The sequence below is a fragment of the Bufo bufo genome, chromosome 4 (genome assembly GCF_905171765.1).
Source record: "Bufo bufo chromosome 4, aBufBuf1.1, whole genome shotgun sequence".
Lineage (NCBI taxonomy): Eukaryota > Metazoa > Chordata > Amphibia > Anura > Bufonidae > Bufo > Bufo bufo.
Window position 1 is genome coordinate 609257936 of NC_053392.1, and position 18244 is coordinate 609276179.

General features: G+C 46.5%; 1 protein-coding gene across 1 annotated transcript in view; it reads left to right on the forward strand.

Annotated features, from left to right (window-relative positions):
- Window positions 1–11028, forward strand: part of LOC120997565 (hemoglobin heart muscle subunit alpha-type-like) — a 29010-nt gene extending 17982 nt beyond the window's left edge. Inside the window, exons 2-3 of the mRNA XM_040427657.1 lie at window positions 10423–10627; window positions 10888–11028. Of these exons, the coding sequence (XP_040283591.1) occupies window positions 10423–10627; window positions 10888–10998 (316 nt within the window). The 3' untranslated portion in view covers window positions 10999–11028. The remainder of the gene's footprint in view (window positions 1–10422; window positions 10628–10887) is intronic.
- Window positions 11029–18244: the final 7216 nt, after the last annotated feature.

An 18244-nucleotide genomic window follows, 5' to 3' on the forward strand; every position in this document is an offset into this window, starting at 1 on the left:
CCCTGTTACTGTGAAACTTGCATGTACAGGCCTGCTAGGGGTGTCATTCGAGCTCTTAGTCACTAGAGGGAGCTAGGGAGCCCTAGTTTATATAAGGCCTAGTCAGGGAAAGGAAAGTCAGTCTAAAGTTGGAGTCTTAAGTGGGAGTCTAAAGCTGCAGCCTGTAGTCTGAAGTTGGAGCTTAGACTATGTCAGAGACAAGTCCAGGCCTGAAGCCTGTGGACCAGGAGAGGGTAATGCAGTCCCTGTAACCGGGTTCCAGATCCAAGGAGAAGGTTCCCCTCCTGAATTTATATATGCAGAAGCAGGAAGACCACTGTTAAACAGCCTGGGAGTTCAGAAGTTTCTAGAGGCTGAGGAAGCAGAGAGAGGGACAGAGGCAAGCTCAGAAAAGCAAGAGGTACTCAAGACAACAGAGGAGGTACTTGATAAAGATAAAACCAAGGATATACGCCAGAGCTAGGGCATTGGGCCTTGGAGAAGAGTTTATATGTTCCAGGATCAGTCAGGAATAGAGTGCAAGCTGCCTGTACTACAAGTCCTGTGTTTAACACTCTGAAGTCACCTTGCTATACATATATTGCCTGCATCAACTGTATTGAAAATCAACTGTCTGCAAAGGAACTGCGTTTCCGCTAATGTCCCTATATGATGACTACTAAAGTTTGAGTTCTGCTTTAACATCACGTGGTTCCTCAGTTATTCCTGCTATCAGCAAACGGCGTGCCACCGTTTAATTGGCACTGGCGTCACGAACATTTCTCATCATCACCTGCCCTTGCAGAGAGTCAGCCGTCTCAGGTTAGTGTCATGATTGCACTACAACACCCAGGAACACTATTAACCCTAACTTGAGTACGCTGCACCTCTCTTTTGGCGTCACGAACAGGATACGCACGCTTTCCAGTGCAAGAAGCGTGAACTTTGTGCCTTATACAGTTGCCCTGTGACCAAAGTGACAAATTGCCTGTTTTATTTAAAATGGACTTTGTGGACTGAAAATCATACCCAAAGTGTACCTAAAACCTCTAAAAAGCGCTATGCAGTGTTGCGCTATCAAGAGGAAGAAAATCGCCACATTGGAGTGTGGTTTTATGGACTTTTCATCATCCTGCTTGCTGTCAGTGAATAGACAGCGTTTATACCCAAAGATGGCCGCTGAGGCTACTGAAATAGCTGCTGCGTCATCTTCGTCCCGAAAAGGCGGGAAAAATTGGCGCCTTTTTGAAGAAATAGCGGGAAGGAGTTCAAGGTCAGGCGCCACTGCTTATCTGGACATTTGCATGTCGGCTAGCATGGACTCCGCCTTCCATATACTGGAATACCTGGGGGGCGGCCTCCCAGTGCAATGGGAGGAGCTGGCAGATCTGATTGACGCGACCCTATGGCTCTCCAGAGAAGGATCGAGCATGTTGGAGAGTGAACAGAGCTTTGCTGCAACGTCCGCGCCTGAAATACCAAAGATGACTGATATTGGTGTAGAGCCAGAGGAGGCTCCACCGGCCTACTCTCCGGGACCGGAGAAACCCGCCTGCCCGCCACGGGAGAAAGAACCAGAGCCCTGCTATGGCTCCTGGAGAGACTTCTTTCAGCCCTCTTTCAAGTGGTCCTCACTAATGGCAGAGATCCGGGAGGCCGCTATAAAGCGGAATACAAAGACTAAAATCTATTATGAGGAACTGACCAACACTATCCATGAACGACACACCAACACCCAACCCCGCCTGGAAAGGAGAAAGGGGTTGGTGGTGTCCTTTGACAAAGCCCGTGGCTACGGGTTCATACAAGATTACCTGACTGGCAGAGACCTATATGTTAACAGAAGATCTGTCAAGAGAGACTACCTCCCTTCCTATCAGCACAGCCTCCGCGAGGGAGAGGAAGTGGAGTTCACCCCTGCCGAGAGCCTGAGAGGCCCTTATGCAACTGCTGTGACCCGTCCCAAGCGAGAACCTGAGGACTGGGAGGCAGAAGAAGAAGACTACTCTGGCTGCGAGCGGGAACCGGAACGCTCTCCAGAGCCGGCCCATCACGCCTTCCAGGAGCGGAGCTCCTTCTTTGGGCCTAACGTCTTCTGGCAGCCAACCGTGTTGGAAAAATGGGTGAGCCCCTATCCTTCCCCCGAGCTGCCTCGTCGGGAGAAGACCATACAAGATAAAACCAAGGATATACGCCAGAGCTAGGGCATTGGGCCTTGGAGAAGAGTTTCTATGTTCCAGGATCAGTCAGGAATAGAGTGCAAGCTGCCTGTACTACAAGTCCTGTGTTTAACACTCTGAAGTCACCTTGCTATACATATATTGCCTGCATCAACTGTATTGAAAATCAACTGTCTGCAAAGGAACTGCGTTTCCGTTAATGTCCCTATATGATGACTACTAAAGTTTGAGTTCTGCTTTAACATCACGTGGTTCCTCAGTTATTCCTGCTATCAGCAAACGGCGTGCCACCGTTTAATTGGCACTGGCGTCACGAACATTTCTCATCATCACCTGCCCTTGCAGAGAGTCAGCCGTCTCAGGTTAGTGTCATGATTGCACTACAACACCCAGGAACACTATTAACCCTAACTTGAGTACGCTGCACATAGAGCGGTCATCTGAGCATGGGGCGGTCATCTGAGAAATCTTGAAACACATTGTGAAAAACAAAGATTGCCAGAAGTCTCACTAAAGCTGTCTACACTACAGGTAGGAAAGGTGGTTTAAATGCACTTTTAAATGTTTGATAACTCAATTGCAGTAATACTGTCATGTGCACGCATATTTGTGTAAACGGATAGCTTGTGGCTCCTGGCAGTCATACGATTTTTTTTTCTGGCTCTTTGTGTCTGTAAGGTTGGCCACCCCTGGGCTAATGCATTTTTTGGAACTATCTTAGGAATGGTACATGCTAGAGAGCTGAGACCCGGTCTAAAACCTACCCGGACACCTGGTGTACCTGTCTGCCAAATGTTGTGATTGTAAATGCGACGGTGCGGATTCCTTTAGTAGACATACACTCAGCTTTATATATTAGATACTCTCCTCTGTAGTATATATACAATATACTGTCCTCTGTAGTATATATACAGTATACTGTCCTCTGTAGTGTATATATACAGTATACTGTCCTCTGTAGTGTATATATACAGTGTACTTTCCTTTGTAGTGTGTGTACATATACAGTATACTGTCCTCTGTAGTGTATATACAGTATAGCGTCCTCTGTAGTATATATATACAGTATACTGTCCTCTGTAGTGTATATATACAGTATACTTTCCTTTGTAGTGTGTATATATACAGTATACTGTCCTCTGTTGTCTATATATACTACTCACAAAAAGTTTGGGATATTTGGCTTGTGGATGAAATTTCAGGATCAATGTAAAATGCCCTTTGGCGATGGTGGTGTTACAGTGCGGGCAGGTGGGTCTAGTCAATACAGAACTGCCCTACACTCTGTGAATGGTCCAGTGACAAGCCCATACTACTTGAAGAACATCATTAAGGAGAGTTTCACACGAGCGGCAAGGAACTCCGTCGTAGTTTTATTCCGGCCGCCTCTCTGTATGTTTGCAGTGCTGCCGCCGGTACTCCGGCCCGCCCCCATTATAGTCAATGGGGCCGGAGGGGTAGTTCGGGGGCACGCATGCACTAGCGACAGCACGGATCCGAAAGGCTGTTCAGCCGCCGGAGTTCCTTGCCGCTAGTGTGAAAGTACCTTAATCCAGTCATTGGGCCTCTGCATGAACAACACAGGCCTAATTTCATCTTCATGGAGGACAATGCGCCAGCTCATCGAGGTCACATCATTGGGGAACGGCTGCTGGAGACTCGGGGACCTCAAATGGAGTGGCCTGCACTTTCTCCAGACCTGAATCCCATTGAAAACCTATGGGATCAGCTGAGTCGCCGTGTAGAGGCTCGTAACTCTGTACCCCAGAGCGTCAATGACCTGAGGGCCGCCTCTCTAGAAGAGTAGGACGCCATGCCTCAGCAGACAAGAAGGTGACTTGTGAACAGCAGGAGACGTCGTTGTCAAGCTGTAATTGATGCTCAAGGCCACAGGACAAGTTCCTGAGACACTGACATTTGTGGCGGTATACCCAGCACTGGTGTCGGCTTGTGTGTCAATAAATTGTTTGAGATGAGGAAATCACTATTGCTGCTGGAGCAGAACTTTTAACGTTTTCCATAAATTTCACCCGAAAGCCAAATATCCCTAACTTTTTGTGAGTTATATACAGTATTCTGTAGTATATACAGTATATATAGTATACTGCCCTCTGTAGTATATGTATACTGTACTCTGTAGTATATATATACAGAATACTGCCCTCTGGAGTATGTATATATACAGTATACTGTCCTCTGTAGTATATATATATACAGTATACTGTCCTCTTCAGTGTTAATTACTTTACACAGTTTTGTGTCATCTGCAAAAATGGATTTTTTTTTACTATGCAAGCCTTCTACAAGATCATTAATAAATATATTGAAGAGGATAGGGCCCAGTACTGACCCCTGAGGCACCCCACTAGTGACTGTGATCCCTCCAATACTGAACCCTGTGATACCCCACTAGTGACGGTGACCCTCCTTCAATACTGAACCCTGTGATACCCCACTAGTGACGGTGACCCTCCTTCAATACTGACCCCTGGGGTACCCCACTAGTGATAGTGACCCCTCCAATACTGACCACTGTGGTACTCCACTAGTGATGGTGACCTCTCCAATACTGACCCCTGTGGTACTCCACTAGTGACAATGACCACTCCAATACTGACCCCTGTGGTACCCCACTAGTGACAGTGACCCAATCAGAGTGTGTACCATTAATAACCACCCTCTGTTTTCTATCACTGAGCCAGTTACTTCCCACCATACAGACATTTTCCCCCAGTCCAAGCATTAAAAGGTCAGAACTGGTGTGTGAGGGCAGAAAAAGGACTGGGCAGGATTTGGCGACTATAGATAGGCAGTGGGCGCAGTTAGAAAGTGCGGCTAAGTGTAAAGATAGATCTTGTCCCTCCTTCAGCTGTTCAACAGTTGGAAGGTATGATTGCAGCGAGCCCCTGAGGAGCTGGTGCAGAGGATGGGAGTGGTAGTGGCCCTGATAAGGTGCTGTGTCACAATACTCTCCTTTGGGCTTTCATTCCCTGGGGTTTGGTGCAGTGAAAGTGTAGATTGAAGACTCAGGCCAAAAGTGAACGCATAACATTTTTTTTGTACTGCAAAATATAACTTGTGGCACATCCAGCAGCAATAATCACAAAGGGCAGTTTCTGGCACCAGTTAAGGAGGTATGGCTGCTGGTTGGATGGCAATAGGTTGGCACTACCAAGCATTTGTGGATTTAGGTGTCCACTCTAGTGCAGGCCTAGCAGTGGTTTAGGTAGGTGGTGGTGTCTGAGCTGTTGTCCTTCACCTTTCAGCAGTGTCTGTAAAGCTGTATTTCTCTGATCACTCTGCTGTCTTGTCTCTCAAGCATTTTCTTAAGACAGGATTAAGGTGTTCTCACAGGAGAAGAATATCTGGTCCCTGAGTTTCCCTCACAGGGGAATAAGCTATGGTTTCTGGGAGTATGAGCTCTGACGTCTGCTTCCTCACTCCCCACTATCCGAACAGGACACTCTTCTTCTCTAGTTAGGAACTCCCTCTCCTGGCAGGAAACAGGACCAGCCCACTCCTACCAAGAGGGGAGGAACAGGGTAGTTAGCCCTTTTCCTACTAACCATTAAATCATCTGCAGGAATAAATAGTATAAACATGAAAATACTGTATATTACATATAAAACACAGCAATTGCAGATATCCCCAGGCCTGGGGTACTGCACGCGCCCTTGATGAAAGTCAGGCCATTCTCAGGCTGTGCTGGTGGTTCCTCCTGGTAGTTCAGCGACAGATGCCCAAAGACACAGATCATGCTGACTCCCTTTCTCCCATTGCTACGGAGACACCAGGTTACGAGCACAAGTGCATAACATACATGACAATACCGAAGCTAGAAACACTGCCTACCAGTTCCTGGGATGCGGTTCCTGGGATTAGGAGCTCTGACATGTACTTCCTCACTCCCCAACTATCAGAACAGGAAAACCCATTCCATCACTCTCTTTCTTCCTGCCAGGATGAACTCCCCCTCCTGGCAGGAAGTAGGACCAGCACACTCCTACCAAGAGGGGAGGACCAGGTTGGGTAAGCCCTGTTCCTGCTAACCATTACCTCCCCTGCTGGAATAAATGGTAAAAAAATGAAAATACAATACATTACATATAAAACACAGCAATTGCAGATACCCCCAGGTCTGGGGTATTGCATGGTCTTAGTTTCCCACTTTAAGAAATGAAAGCTGAGCTCTGATTGGTTGAATTGAGAGAGTTTTACTGGTAGACAGTGTTTTTAAAGGACCTGTGTAAATCCACCCTATGGGCCCATTCACAAAGCGGAATTTTGAAAGTAGATACTGGCTGTGGCGAAACCAACCTCGCCACTGGGTTTTGGAGGGGCCTGGCTACTAGCCTCTTGCCCCAGGATTATGGCCCATACTATCTTTGAAGGAGAAGACAGACCGGCCGCACAACTTAAATCTGTGGAACTGTTTTGGGCCGGAAAGCCATGCTTACGGCCGGCCAAATGTGACTTCCATGGAATTCGGGAACCCCTGCTCGGATCTGGGTGATTTTTGTATATGTTGTTCACCCAGATCAGAGCTATCCATCGATGTATACATTATGGGGATATGTGGGGTTTTGGGGTGTTTTCTGTGTTTTGGGGAAAAATGTGTGTTTTCTGTCTGTGAGTGATTAAGTTAGCCCATTACGTTTGGTAATTGTATTTTGTTGATTGCGTCTCTGACAATGCCAGGGTGTTAGTTAATTGCGTCACAGACAATGCTCATTGTATTTTGTTGATTGCGTTACAGACAGAGGGAAGGGAAGGGGATTTTGTGTACAATTGCTGGGAAGGTTCGAATACTGTAAATGCATGTGATTTACAAAACCATGTGGGTGGTAACCTTGTTGGAAGATGTGTATAAATCAATGCTTGTGTGTTTAAATAAAGAGAGTTCCTGTTTTTATACCTTCATGAAGTTTTGGCTCATGTTTGGGGAGTGGGATAACTACACTCTTGGGGATTGCTATATCACAATACTCCCCTGAGTATAAGCTCTTGTAAGAGCTTGTTCCTGGTTCCTGTCTCTGCATTTAGGAGCGGTTTGTGGGGTCTGCAGTGCTGACGGTGTCAAGTGGAGTGCTTGGAGTCCTCTGGAAGCACTAGGAGCACCTATCAACGGAGTGTCACGGCTGAGGATGGGGAAAATCCTCAGCCGTGTAAAGCCAGGTCATGTTATGGCCTACTCGGCCAGGAGAACAGGATAGGGAGCAGGTCACCTCCTAAGAGCGTCCCTACCCTGACCCTAACTCCTAACTGCATGGGCCGACCTTAAAGGTAGGAGGGCCCATGCGCAGGAACCTCGGATCCCTAACTCACCCTCCGTCCGGTCCCTGCGCTAGGAGTCAGAGTAAGACGCCCCACTCCTCCTAGGCACGGAGGAGCAGGAGTCTCAACGGCCAAGCTGTTGGGAAAATGGGGGAACACAAACAGTACTATGGATATGGCAGGTAATGTGAACTAGATCCACTTACCTGCCACAGCCTTGCTGACTGGATCCCTGTGCAGGCAAGCTGAAGTCCAGACAAGATTCAATGAACCCAGCAAACACACAACCACACACAGGAACCCAGATCCATAGCTGCACAAATATACACAGGAACAAATCAACTGATCATAACACAACATAGAGTATAACAATTTATGATCACAAGGGTGGCCCACACTGGCAGATGGAAACGACCAGGAGCATTCCTCCAGCTACAAGGCTGGAGTACCCCTCAGAAGTCTGTCTCAACTGAGGCTATATAGCCCAGGCAGCCACACCCACAAACGGACACACCCAGTGCACACACACTAGGAAGGAGATTAACCCTTCCATCACCAGGGAAGGGAAAACACCACTTAAAGGGGAAAGTGCACACAATGACATAACACACGGTGCACACAACACACACACCTAACAGAAGGTTGCTAGGTGTGACCGCATGCCAAGGCAGCAAGCTGCCTAGCAACGCACAGGCTGCTCTGCTGCTAAAAACACTGGTTGCCCGCGGCAACCACAAGTGAGGCCACAGACAAGCGGCCCTCACCCGTGGTTGAACGCCCATACAAAACCGCAGGCAACCGCATGCGGTAAAGGAGTCACGGTCATGGGCATGGCCGTGACACGGAGGTACCCGGTCGGGGTGCTAGGCGTTCCGTTACACTGGCGCATGGTGTTGCCTTACACTGTTTTTAATGGGCAGTCCTACAGTTCGCAGGCGAGAGGTTTAAAGCCGCGACTGCACCAGGAAGGGAGATCGCTCGCGGTTTCACTCCTTCAATAGAGCTAAGCCTGGAGCAGGTCTGCAGCATATCATCTATGTGAACAGGCCCGAAGGCGGCCATCACAGATATCTCCCTCTATATTACCGGGACCTTTGACCTCACAATCACATTAATGCAGGGAAATGCTTCCGAAATTTCTCACTTCCTGCTGTCGGCTTCCAGATCCATCAGAACATTTCCTCATGACACTTCGTTCACACTTCGTTTGTTGGTTAAAGGTGAATTGCGTTATGGATTCCGTTATCACGGACCATAACGCAATTCTATGACGGACTCCACTGCATAACGGAAACGGGATGGTTCCGTTTTGCAGCCCATAGACTTCAATTATGACGGAATGAATAGCGAAATGACTCAAAAGGCTTTCCGTTATGCATTCCGTCATAGAATTGCGTTATGGTCCGCGGTAACTGACTCCATAACGCAATTCACCTTTAACCAACAAACGAAGTGAACTAAAATATGAAACTCGCTCATCTCTAACCAGCAGTATCCATCCCATGCGGACATTACCCTATAACACATGGCTGGCAAGAAGGGTCAGTTCACACAACGCATTTATTACTTCAACATTTCTGCAAAATGGCACTTTGTATTTCAAAAACGTGGTGAGAATCTCAATAAACTGCGATCTGACCACATTGTGTGAATAGCACCAAATACTAGATACCTGTCAGCCGAGCTGACAACCATGTATGTGTTCTGACACCTCCAATGAGACAGTAGTGATGTCATATCATGAAAGGGTTAATAACAAGAGTGGCACGATTGGCTGGGGGTCCATGTCACTGCGATCACATGTATGATACCACATGTACTGTACACGTGTAATTATATGTGTCCCATAGACGTACATCACATGTCATATTAATAGAGAAATTACCAATTGCATTGGATATCAGAGACATGTTACATCACGCGTGTGCGCACAGCGTCATGTGATCACATACGAATACTTTACAGGTGACATCATTGTGCGTTTTTCGGTCACGTGTAATCATTGCGCACATTTGATCAGCATGGAGACCTGAGCTAATACACACGAGCGTCTTCTCAGATGAAAGGAAGTCTACAAGAGCCGCCGGCTGATTGTGTCTGCACTCCAGTCCAGGAGTTGTCAGCCAGGCCAGGTTGTCAGGCTCTCCTGTAGGGCCCCAGGTGTGCTGGATCAGCAGCCATTCCTCCCTATATAAAGGTGATGATGGAGTCTGGGGCCCCTCAGTGCAGATTGGCCCTTGTGCTGGAGCTTCACATCCCAGGATGGCGCTATCAGATGCTGAGAAGGCGGCTTTGGAGCCCTTGTTTGTGAAGATTGACGCTGACGCTGAGAAGATTGGATGTGAAGCAATGGAGAGGTGAGCGGCAGAGCCAGAGCCAGATAGTCACTGCTACAAGGGGCTGGGAAGGAGGAGCTGATACATTGTTACACCTGGTGCTCCGCCCCCTGCACTACATGCAACAATGTGTCAGATTTGTTTGGAATCTTCCTTTGACATGAAAAACTGTAATCTAGTAACACTGCGTGTCCAGAGAGCAGTTTGTCCATAAGTTCTCTTATTGCATTGTTATTGTGGCTGAGCTGCAGTACCAGACACATCCTGTGGGTGAGAGTGGTGCTGTCAATGCTAATCCTGCAAAACCCCTTTAGTGTTATACCATGGGAATAGAACCAAGGAGGAAGAAAAAGGGTTGCACAGGATTAGTAAAACATGGCTGATTCTGTTAAACAGTGCCACCCCTGTCTACAGGCCGTGTGTGATACTGCAGTTCAGTCCTGTTCACTTCAATGGATCTGAACTATAATTACAGACAGGTGTGGTGCTGCTTCTGAATGAAGGTAGCCATCTTTACCTAATACTCAGCCATCCTTAAAGTTGCTCCTGTTTTTGTTTGTAGCCCCCTCTACTATCCTGACATCAGAATTCTTTGGTGTATAGGACAACAGTGTCTTTACCCCATGTAACCCTGGGTGCTCCTCTCTCCTCAGTCTCTTCCAGCACCATCCAGACACCAAGTCCCACTTCACTCACATGGACGTGACCCCCGGCAGTCAGGATCTGAAGACACATGGAGGGAAGATCATCCACGCCATTAATGATGCCCTCAACCACTATGGAAATCTGCTGGAGAACTTGGCCACACTGCGGGAGATGCACACCAACAAGCTGAAGCTCAGTGTGGACACAATCAAGGTGAGGAGCAGATCTGTCCAGTGGTGTTTAGAAAGTCTGCTAAAAAATGATGCCACTCTTGTCCATGGCTGTATCTGGTATTGCAGTTCCTCCTTCATTACTGTCAATGGTGCTGAACTGCAGAACCCATGGACAAGAGTGGAGACATTTCTGGGGGGGGGGGGAGAAAAAGCAGCTAGAATTATCAAAACCTACCCCCCCTTCCTTATAAGAATTGTTGTAGTGTTGAGCGTGCACTGACTCCCATCATCCATCCCCAGCTGCTGTGTGGTTGTCTCCTGGAGGTCATCGTCAAGCATTTCCCAGATGTGGACAAGTCGGCCTGTGACAAGTTCCTCAATGAGGTTGCCGTTGCCCTGATCTCCAGCTGACCAGGAGGAGTCTTCCTCAGACCTATGTCCATGTGTCTCCAGTAACAGCGTCTGTCCTCCATGATACTGATGACTGCTCCATGACCCGGGATCTCTTCTACTGATCTGTAATAAATATTATATTCTTGTACATCCCGTCTCCTGGTATTCTTAGTCTGATCTTCTGTAAAGGGAAACTTGGTTAATCATGGCATCTACCTCAGTCCAGTAGACTATGGAGCTGGGGCAGAAGGAGTGATGTCACAGGGTGTAAGGCATGGAAGATATAAATGGGGCTGTCTAGTCTAATTTTCTACTATAGGGAATTTCTTATTTATCACCTTAATTTACCAGTCTTGCACTGGAGGACCTGGCGCCTGTGTTACATGTACAGCCTATTGATTTTGCTCACATGGTGCAATACTTCACTTCTCCAGTGGTGGTGCTGTAGGGAAATGTGTACTGTCAGGTTCCATCACTGATTGCAGCTGATCAATTAATTTTCATGACTTTTTTTTCTAGCAGTCTTTTTAGTGACTCAATCTCCTGTATCTGATGTAAATATACAGTAAGGTCCATAAATATTGGGACATTGACAGTTCTAACATTTTTGGGCTCTATGCACCACCACAATGGATTTGAAATTAAACGAACAAGATGTGCTTTACCTGCAGACTGTCAGCTTTAATTTGAGGGTATTTACATCCAAATCAGGTGAACGGTGCAGGAATTACAACAGTTTGCATATGTGCCTCCCACTTGTTAAGGGACCAGAAATAATGGGACAGAATAATAATCATAAATCAAACTTTCACTTTTTAATACTTGGTTGCAAATCCTTTGCAGTCAATTACAACCTGAAGTCTGGAACGCATAGACATCACCAGACGCTGGGTTTCATCCCTGGTGATGCTCTGCCAGGCCTCTACTGCAACTGTCTTCAGTTCCTGCTTGTTCTTGGGGCATTTTCCCTTCAGTTTTGTCTTCAAGTGAAATGCATGCTCAATCGGATTCAGGTCCGGTGATTGACTTGGCCATTGCAGAACATTCCACTTCTTTCCCTTAAACTCTTTGGTTGCTTTTGCAGTATGCTTTGGGTCATTGTCCATCTGCACTGTGAAGCACCGTCCAATGAGTTCTGAAGCATTTGGCTGAATATGAGCAGATAATATTGCCCGAAACACTTCAGAATTCATCCTGCTGCTTTTGTCAGCAGTCGCATCAATAAATACAAGAGAACCAGTTCAATTGGCAGCCATACATGCCCACGCCATGACACTACCACCACCATGCTTCACTGATGAGGTGGTATGCTTAGGATCATGAACAGTTCCTTTCCTTCTCCATACTCTTCTCTTCACTGGTACAAGTTGATCTTGGTCTCATCTGTCCGCAGGATGTTGTTCCAGAACTGTGAAGGCTTTTTTAGATGTTTGGCAAACTCTCTAATCTGGCCTTCCTGTTTTTTGAGGCTCACCAATGGTTTACATCTTGTGGTGAACCCTCTGTATTTTCTCTGGTGGCGTCCTCTTGATTGTTGACTTTGACACACATACACCTACCTCCTGGAGAACGTTCTTGATCTGGCCAACTGTTGTGAAGGGGGTTTTCTTCACCAGGGAAATAATTATTTGGTCGCCCACCACAGTTGTTTTCCGTGGTCTGTCGGGTCTTTTGGGGTTTCTGAGCTCACCGGTACGTTCCTTCTTTTTAAGAATGTTCCAAACAGTTGATTTGGCCACGCTAATGTTTTTGCTATCTCTCTGATGGGTTTGTTGTGTTTTTTCAGCCTAATGATGGCTTGCTTCACTGATAGTGACAGCTCTTTGGATCTCATCTTGAGAGTAGACAACAACAGATTCCAGATGCAAATAGCAGACTTGAAATGAACTCTGGACCTTTTATCTGCTCATTGTAATTGGGATAATGAGGGAATAACACACACCTGGCCATGGAACAGCCGAGAAGCCAATTGTCCCATTACTTTTGGTCCCTTAACAAGTGGGAGGCACATATGCAAACTGTTGTAATTCCTGCACCGTTCACCTGATTTGGATGTAAATACCCTCAAATTAAAGCTGACAGTCTGCAGGTAAAGCACATCTTGTTTGTTTCATTTCAAATCCATTGTGGAGGTGTATAGAACCAAACATGTTAGAATTGTGTCGCTGTCCCAATATTTACGGACCTGACTATGTCCTCCCATGAAGTAACAGGACTGGAGCATCCTTTTTTTTCTGAAAATCTTGTATTTTATTTTATTTTTTTTGTATTCTCCCCTAGAAACATATAGATAAACTTAGAACTGACTGTTACAACTTCTTTGTGAGGCCCGTTCCTAGTCTAATATCCTCCGATCATAGTGTCAGGTTGACAAGGGGTGAGGAAATGCATAAGTATCAATTTCTTCATTTCCAGGAAGAACTACAGAAAGATGAAAACGGCCCTTAGAGAAGATGCTCCAGACTTGCTACAATGCTTGGTCAATGATCGTTCTGTCGTGTGCTTGGTGTATCCTGGGTTTAGTTAAAGTCTGATGTGATGGTGATGACCCCCAGAGCGGATGGACGTGGCTTTTTCTATGCGGTATTTTTTTGCCAATATTTGCAGAAAAATAGCAGGTCTAGATGGTAAAAGTCTATGGGGAATTATGAAATGCAGGAGATGTAATTGTTCCTTTCTAGCACAGCACGCTGAAGCTCTGGTGTCGGTTTTCCTTGGGCGCTCTTCTATTCTTTTCTCTGAGGGGCAAAAAATGTAATTCAAAATGTCCGAAGAGAAAAAGGCAGAAAAATATGCGACGGAACTGTGGTAAAAAAAGGCAATATTTTGACAGCAAACAAAGTTGAATCGGCCTAAGGATAGGTCCACACATGTGTAATAACACGCCAGAGACCTACTGTATGGAGTTGAATACGATGGTGAAGCCGGGAGCTGTCAGCAGCCTTCTTTATGGCCTGTGCGCTCCTGTCAGCAGGAGAGATGCAGCCGGGTCCTTATGACTGCTGCAGTAGAAGAGCATGAGCCGGAGGGGAAGGATGTGAGCAGTTCATTGGGGAGTGGGGCTTTTTTTTTTTTTATTAAAGCTACAGGGGCAGCACTAATCTAAGGGGGCAACACAGTTGTAGGTAGGGCATTAGGGGGTAGCACAGCTGTGTGGGGGCAGTAACATAGTTTGTAGAGTTGAAAAGAAGCCCTCCGTCCATCCAGTTCGGCATGTTATCCTGCAAGTTGATCCAGAGGAAGGCCAAAAACCCCATTGAGATAGAAGCCAATTTTCCTCATTTTAGGGGGGGGGGGGGGGGGGGGGAATGCCTTCCCGACTCCAATCAGAATAACTCCCTGGATCAACGACCCCTCTCTAGTAGCTATAGCCTGTGATATTATTGCACTCCAGAAATACATCCAGGCCCCTCTTGAACTCTTTTAGTGAACTCACCATCACCACCTCCTCAGGCAGAGAGTTCTATAGCCTCACTGCTCTTACCGTAAAGAATCCTTTTCTATGTTTCTGTACAAACCTTCTTTCCTCCAGACGCAGAGGATGTCCCCTCGTCACAGTCACAGTCCTGGGGATAAATAGATGATGGGAGAGATCTCTGTACCGACCCCTGATATACACTGCTCAAAAAAATAAAGGGAACACTTAAACAACACAATGTAACTCCAAGTCAATCACACTTCTGTGAAATCAAACTGTCCACTTAGGAAGCAACACTGAGTGACAATCAATTTCACATGCTCTTGTGCAAATGGGATAGACAACAGGTGGAAATTATAGGCAATTAGCAAGACACCCCCAATAAAGGAGTGGTTCTGCAGGTGGTGACCACAGACACTTCTCAGTTCCTATGCTTCCTGGCTGATGTTTTGGTCACTTTTGAATGCTGGCGGTGCTTTCACTCTAGTGGTAGCATGAAACGGAGTCTACAACCCACACAAGTGGCTCAGGTAGTGCAGCTTATCCAGGATGGCACATCAATGCAAGCTGTGGCAAGAAGGTTTGCTGTGTCTGTCAGCGTAGTGTCCAGAGCATGGAGGCACTACCAGGAGACAGGCCAGTACATCAGGAGACGTGGAGGAGTCCGTAGGAGGGCAACAACCCAGCAGCAGGACCGCTACCTCCGCCTTTGTGCAAGGAAGAACAGGAGGAGCACTGCCAGAGCCCTGCAAAATGACCTCCAGCAGGCCACAAATGTGCATGTGTCTGCTCAAACGGTCAGAAACAGACTCCATGAGGGTGATATGAGGGCCCGACGTCCACAGGTGGGGGTTGTGCTTACAGCCCAACACCGTGCAGGACGTTTGGCATTTGCCAGAGAACACCAAGATTGGCAAATTCGCCACTGGCGCCCTGTGCTCTTCACAGATGAAAGCAGGTTCACACTGAGCACATGTGACAGATGTGACAGAGTCTGGAGACGCTGTGGAGAACGTTCTGCTGCCTGCAACATCTTCCGTGTATGCAGGCGCTAGGGAGAGTGAAAGAAAAACGAATGGTTAAAAAAATAGGAAAGAAGCGATTTACTAGTGCAGGGAAAGGATAGTGAGAGGAATCATTTCACAGGCAAGGAGAGACGTGTGCAGACGCTAAGGAGAGTCATAGGAAAATCCTCATTGTGAAAAAAAGCGATTTATAAGTGCAGGGAAACATTACATGGGGATACGTTAATTTTTTACGGAAATTTGTTTTCCCTTAGTCCTAACAGCAGCACAAGTGGGGATTCCTCCCCTGTGAAGCTGGTCAGGACAGGCGGAATTTTTGTTGAAAAAGAAAATTATTGCCAAGTATAATTAATTAACTAATAAACCCACCCCTATATAGGATTCCCCTCCCTGGCAGGAGGTGCTTTTTAACCCAGATAGGCCTCATGCACACGACCGTTGTTTGGGTCCGCATCCGAACCACCGTTTTGGCTGCTCGGATGTGGACCCATTCACTTCAATGGGGCTGCAAAAGATGCGGACAGCACACGGAGTGCTGTCCGCATCCGTGGCTCCGTTCCGCGGGCCCGCTAAAAAAATATAACATGTCCTATTCTTGTCTGCGCTTTGCGGACAAGAATAGGCATTTATATTGCCGGCGCCTGTTCCGCAAATTGCGGAAGGCAACACAGGCGGCTTTCGTTTTTTGCGGATCCACGCTTTGCGGACCGCAAAAAACTGCACGGTCGTGTGCATGAGGCCATAGGGTGGGAAATTTGTGTGCTGCTGTTAGGACTAAGGGAAAACAAATTTACGATAAAAATTTACGTTTCCCTGTCATCCTAACCAGCAGCACAAGTGGGGACTTAGAGAGAGAGCGGCACTTAGAATAGACTGTCCAAAGGCCACTTCCTCAGACAGTCTAGAGCAGGGGTGCACAACGTTTCCTGGTTGGGGGCCACATTGCCAGACTGAACCAATGACGAGGGCCGAAATAAGAATTTAAAGGTGTATTAACAACTGAAATATTGTACTTATGGCATATTGAAAACACATTATATAACATTAATATCTAGTTACACTTCCAGGACTCCCATCTAATGGGAGAAATACATGAAAAATACATGTGAGCAGCCACAAGACATAGGCATACATGTCTGTTACCAGATGGTTGGGGGCCGCACAGAATGGTATCAAGGGCCGCATGTGGCCCCCGGGCCGCAGGTTGTGCACCCCTGGTCTAGAGTCTAGACGATAATGTCTAATAAAGGTGCTTTGAGAGCTCCATGAAGAGGCAGCACAGATCTCGTCTAGCGGAATCAGCTTCTTTTTGGCATAATAGGAAAGCTACCCGGATAGCCTCCTTTACCCACCTGCTCAAAGAAGGTTTAGAGGCTTTAAGACCCTTGTTTTTACCGGCATATGATAAAAGGAGATTTTCAGATCTTCTGAAGCCCACTGTTCTGTCCAGATAAATTCTTAGGATTCTAGGGATGTCCAAGGTATGCAACATTTCTTCTTCTGGAGATGATGGGGAAGGACAGAAGACTAGTAAAGATATTGGGCCAGATTTATCATTCCTCTGACAGCTCACTCCACTTTCACATATGGCTAAAGTCAGTTTTAGCCAAGTCAGATTTATGATCGGCCCTTTAAGACTGTAATAAATGTGGTTTGACGGTAGCAGTTTATCCGTCAGTAAGCAGCTTTACAAAAGTCGCACATCTTTACGAAAAAGTCGCACGTTTTTACAAAAAAGTCGCATGTTCTATTAAAAAGTCTCATAAGATAAGCATGGTCCTCACTGGAGTGAAATTGCGCATTTTTTAGCGACTTTTTAGCGACTTTTTAAATAGTCCCAATAGTAAATCTGAGATTCATTTACATAAGAAAACACGCCCACTTTCAGAAAACTGGCGAGCATAGTGCAGAGCAGAAAAAAGTCGCAAATTTGTGCACAGTTTTAGTGTTTGCGCATTTTTTTGCTACTTTTTCACTCCATTATTCTGACTTGAGCTAATGATAAATCTGGCCCATTGTCTGGTTGGTATTCCTGAAAGACGGAACTTTTGGTACAAAGGTCAGAAGGAATCTTAGCAGGACCTTGTCCTGAAGAAACAAAATATATGGCACAGAGGCCCCCAGGGCCTGAAGTTCTCCAATCCATTTGGCCGAGGTAATGGCCAACAAAAAGGTGACTTTTAGGGACAAAAACCTAAGTCTAACACTTTCCAAAGGTTCAAATGGGGAAGAACATAACCCCTTTAGAACAATAAATAAATCCCACTCAGGGATTGGTCTCAGGATGCTAGGTTTAAGTCTCTCAGCTCTTTTAAGGAAATTCCTGATTAGGGGGTCTTGAGAAAGAGAGCTGCCAAGGCAGGCAGATAAAGCAGAGATATGGACTCTGAGTGTAGATGGGCTTAGACCCTTGTCCAGACCATCTTGAAGAAACTGTAAAATAGCTGAAAGAGGAGGATCTGAGGCTACTACCTATTTATCAGCACACCATTGAAGGAATATCTTGTTTATCCTGGAATACTTCTTATTTGTAGAATCCGTCCTGGAGTGTGAAATTGTTCTCAGGAACTCCGCTGAAAGCCTTCTAGCTTCTAGTAGGGAGCTGTCAATCTCCAGGCTGTCAGACTGGAGTCTCCACAGATCTAGGCAGGAACTTGTGTCCTGATACACTAGGTCCTGCATTAGGGGAAGTCTCCAATATACACCCTGACTCATCTGCATGAGCTGGGTGAACCAAGACCTCTTTGGCCAGAATGGAATGATGGCGATCATTGAGGTCTGGTCTTGCTTGATTTTCATCAATACCCTTGGTATCATGGAA